Source organism: Buceros rhinoceros, unplaced genomic scaffold (assembly GCF_000710305.1).
Source record: "Buceros rhinoceros silvestris isolate BGI_N320 unplaced genomic scaffold, ASM71030v1 scaffold31140, whole genome shotgun sequence".
NCBI lineage: Eukaryota > Metazoa > Chordata > Aves > Bucerotiformes > Bucerotidae > Buceros > Buceros rhinoceros.
Window position 1 is genome coordinate 1,499 of NW_010390670.1, and position 3,961 is coordinate 5,459.

A 3,961-nucleotide genomic window follows, 5' to 3' on the forward strand; every position below is an offset into this window, starting at 1 on the left:
GAACACCCACCCTCCAACCCAGCCCGGGGCTGGCCCTGCCCCTGCCCTTTTCAGCCCCCCCAGGACTGCTGAATTGGCTGAACCTGTGCCCTGTTCTGATCTCCCCCACCTGGGGATGGGCAGTTCCCTCCTGCTCTGCTCCTCCCTTCCAGCCATCCCTTCAACCCCCATCCCCAGCTCCTGGGTTTGACTGGACATCCCACCAAGCCCCGATGTCCCTTCACAAAGCAATTCAAGGGGCATCCCCTGTGGGAAGAGCCCCACTGCCCCAAACAGGCTTTAGCTTAGCTCCGAGATCCAGAGGATCCTCAGTGTAAGTCCCGTGTAGCAGCTGATCGTCCCCTCGACAGGTCTCATGCTCCATACGCTGACACAGCCGCGCTGGAAACACCACCAGTAACAGCAGGACGCTGAAAGAGTTCTCGAGCAAGGGGTTTTCCTTGCTCTTCCCATGTCAGAGGAGCCTTTGGGAGAGGCGGCAAAGGGATTTCTGCGACACGCTGGAAACACCACCAGTAACAGCAGGACGCTGAAAGAGTTCTCGAGCAAGGGGTTTTCCTTGCTCTTCCCATGTCAGAGGAGCCTTTGGGAGAGGCGGCAACGGCATTTCTGAGACAGGGTGGATGGGGAATACAACAGAAGAGGTTTTCATTTTCCTTTTTCATTACACTTTATTGAAATCGAGAAATAGTGATTGCAAAAAAAAATCATCCTGTGCCACTGAAGTGCCAGACCTGGATCTCGTCAATCAAGCTATTCCAGGCAGCAAAGGACACACACATCATGATCACCAAAAAAAAAAACCCAACACTCAGAGGCCGAGTGCAGCCGTGTCGTGGGGAACTAGAGGTGCTCTATGCCACGAGCACCGAGGCTGCAGGCCGGCACGTGCCCTGGCCAAGAGGCTTCCTTCACCCACCCCAGCTCCGTCCCTTCCACGTCTCCACCTTGTCTCCATTCCACAGCAAGGGCAGCGCTCAGGAAAACGTCTCAAGAGACAGGCAGACACAAAGGCCACCAGGAGCATCGATGCCGATTCACGGTAGGCACAGCCTTCACCCGGCCGTGGGGAGGTCACTCTCGCACTGGCTGCGGCCCTCGGAGCCCACGTGTCATTTGCACATGAAGAAGAATTTTTTCCGGAGGAAGTTGAAGCAGCCCGGGATCTGCTTGTACCTCCCCTTGGCAGAGACGACGCGAGACACCTGGGAACAGCCGGAGAGCGCGTGAGCAGCTTTTCCAACCCGCGTGTCGCAGGAGAACCTCCCTTGCCCTGCTGGTCACGCTCTCCTTCACGCACCGCAGCGGACCATCAGCCCTCACTGCTGGCTCACGGGCAACCTGCTGCCCACCAGCACTCCCAGGCCCTTCTCCGCAGAGAGCTGCTTCCCAGCAGGTCACCCTGACCCGTACTGGTGCAGGACTCAATATCCAGCACCAAGACCCTCATGCCTTTTTCAAGCGCAGGCCTCGGTGCCCCGACCGGCTGCAGCTCACTTTCCCCTCCTCAACGCTACAAGAAGCATGCAGCTCACTTTCCCCTCCTCACCGCTACAAGAAGCAGGAAAACAAGACCCTTACGTGCAGTAACATGCTCAGCAGGTCTTCGGAATGGGCATACTGCTCCAGCACGTTGTCCAGTGTTTCCACGTACCAGGAGCCGCTCGACGCCTCCCTCCAGGAAACGTAACCTTCAGAGAAAGTGGGACCGTTACTGCCACCTCCAGCGTAGCCCATTCCCCCGGACTGCCCCTGGCTCTGGCCACAAGGCACTGACTTTTTTGCCAATTCCCCCATATCCAGCAAAGTCTCTGCATGCGCTGCCTCACCTGGGAACGTTGAGTAGGAGACCAAGATGTCACTGGGTGTGGGCAAACAGGCTACGGCATCCGGCTCATCCGTGTTAGCTGGTGTAGACCGAAATGGAGTCGCGTCCGATGCCAAAGAACCTGCTGGAGCTTCGTCTTCGGGTGAAGGACAATCCACTACAAAGCCTCGATCTCTCTGATCTGCAAAAAGTGGCAACGAGACAAACCCCTGGTTCACCTTTGACTCAGGCCATGCTGGCAGTCAGGAGGTGTGGCCAAGAGTGAGAGGAGACAGCTGGAGAAAGAGGCCACCAGCAACAAAGGATCGAGAAGCCGAAGCATAACCACATCACCAAAGCCTGCTCAGGCCCAGCAACTGATCCGTTTCAAGAGCCAAAAACAAAGATTCACCTCCACCACAGGCCTGGATGAAGAAGAGTTTGGGTTTTCCTCTCAAACTGGGGCAATTGGACCCATTGAAATAGTTCACAATCTGTTCTATCGGAACGGGTTTTCCATCCGTGCCGTAAACGCCGCCAGGAAACTGAATATGGCTCGTCTGCAAGAGGAAAATCCAGGAGCTAGAAACTGCCGAAGGTGAGGCCTGCGCTGAGGGAGCCCAATTCCCGTCGGGTGCTTCACAGCCTGAAGTGACCAGAACCAGTCTCGCTTCCTCACACCACGTCACGGGGAGAGGACAACCAGGAGGGGTTTAAACACACCAAACCCCAGCAATCCAACTCCTCCTTATCCAGCTCCTACCCCACCTCCTCCAGCAAAGGGGGTCGTCATCCTTGGGGACAACAGCGCACCGTTTTCCTATCAATTCTCTCCTCTCCTCTCCTCATCCTCAAGGCTTCTGCCCTGTGATAAATGGGCTTTACCACTGACAGCATCTCCCCGTCCAGAGCTGGAGCCATGTGAAGGACTAAACGACCATGGGGTGAGGAGTAACGGTACCACCCTTCACTCTCCGCCCATCAATCAGTTCTGAATTAGACACCCCAAAGCAGAGAGCATACGGATCAGACCACCCCAGAGAAGCTCCTGTTGTCTTTAACGCAGGTGCAAGAGCATAACTCTCTGCAAGGCCACCAGAGCAGGGCAGAGCGCCGCCCTCCCACCCAGCGCAGGGAACCGACCCTCCCCACGCAGCCCAACGTGCCGAGGGCGAGACGGGGGAACCCACCTGACAGCCATGGGAGAGGATGACCACGACGCAGCAGTCCAAGGTACGGTGGTCCTGCTGTGCCAGCTTCTGCAGCTCTCTAACCATGTCCTGCGTGGAGAACAGCACAGGGAGGGCTTGTCACACCGCTCCACAGCCACAGGTCACCACGGGGCCCTCCCTTGTTGGTCTGTCACAGCTGAGCTGCTCAGAGGCTCCAGCCGCAATCTGTTCCGGGGGATCACACTTCTGCAGCTCTCTAACCATGTCCTGCGTGGAGAACAGCACAGGGAGGGCTTGTCACACCGCTCCACAGCCACAGGTCACCACGGGGCCCTCCCTTGTTGGTCTGTCACAGCTGAGCTGCCCAGAGGCTCCAGCCGCAATCTGTTCCGTGGGATCACACACCCCCACGTACAGGCAGCAAAAGCCATCAGCGGGGAGTGAACATTCCCGTGCTTCTGCCCTTATTTAACACCAGTTGCTTTACCCACCAAAAATAAAACGAGAGCAGAGGAGCAGTTGATTATTTCCCCGCACGGCGCAGGCTGGGCCTTCCGGCGTGCTGCCACCGTGGGGTATGTCCTGTCACCTCCCATCCCTTGTGTCAGTGGGACGTGAGCAGCCTCACCCGAGCTTTCAGATCCCGCTGAGTCAGGACGTGGAAGCGCAAGGCCTTGAAGCGCTTCTCCAGCTTCTTGCAGTCCACGTCAGAGCCGTCTCGAGTGGACAGATGCGAGTCTTGGCTGAAGTGGACGTTGTTGAGGATCAGGCAGTGGCCGCACGGGTCCGATTTCAGCTCGTAAACCTGGCAGGCACACGGCACAGTCAAACACCCTCTTAATCACAGAACCATTGTGGCTGGAAAAGCCCTTCAAGCTCCCATTCCTCAGCACTGCCAGGTCCCCCCTGCCCCCTGTCCCTCAGCAGCACCTCCACACGGCTGGGAAACCCCTCCAAGGATGGGGACTCACCCCCCGCCCTG

General features: G+C 57.5%; 1 protein-coding gene across 1 annotated transcript in view; it reads right to left on the bottom strand.

The window, feature by feature from the left end:
- Positions 1-1,112: 1,112 nt before the first annotated feature.
- CASP9 (caspase 9, apoptosis-related cysteine peptidase) overlaps positions 1,113-3,961 on the bottom strand; it is a gene marked incomplete at its 5' end in the record, with an annotated part of 5,090 nt that continues 2,241 nt past the window's right edge. Inside the window, 6 exons of the mRNA XM_010138697.1 lie at positions 1,113-1,205; positions 1,582-1,691; positions 1,830-2,009; positions 2,220-2,367; positions 2,998-3,087; positions 3,608-3,784. Coding sequence (XP_010136999.1) covers positions 1,113-1,205; positions 1,582-1,691; positions 1,830-2,009; positions 2,220-2,367; positions 2,998-3,087; positions 3,608-3,784 — 798 coding nt within the window. The remainder of the gene's footprint in view (positions 1,206-1,581; positions 1,692-1,829; positions 2,010-2,219; positions 2,368-2,997; positions 3,088-3,607; positions 3,785-3,961) is intronic.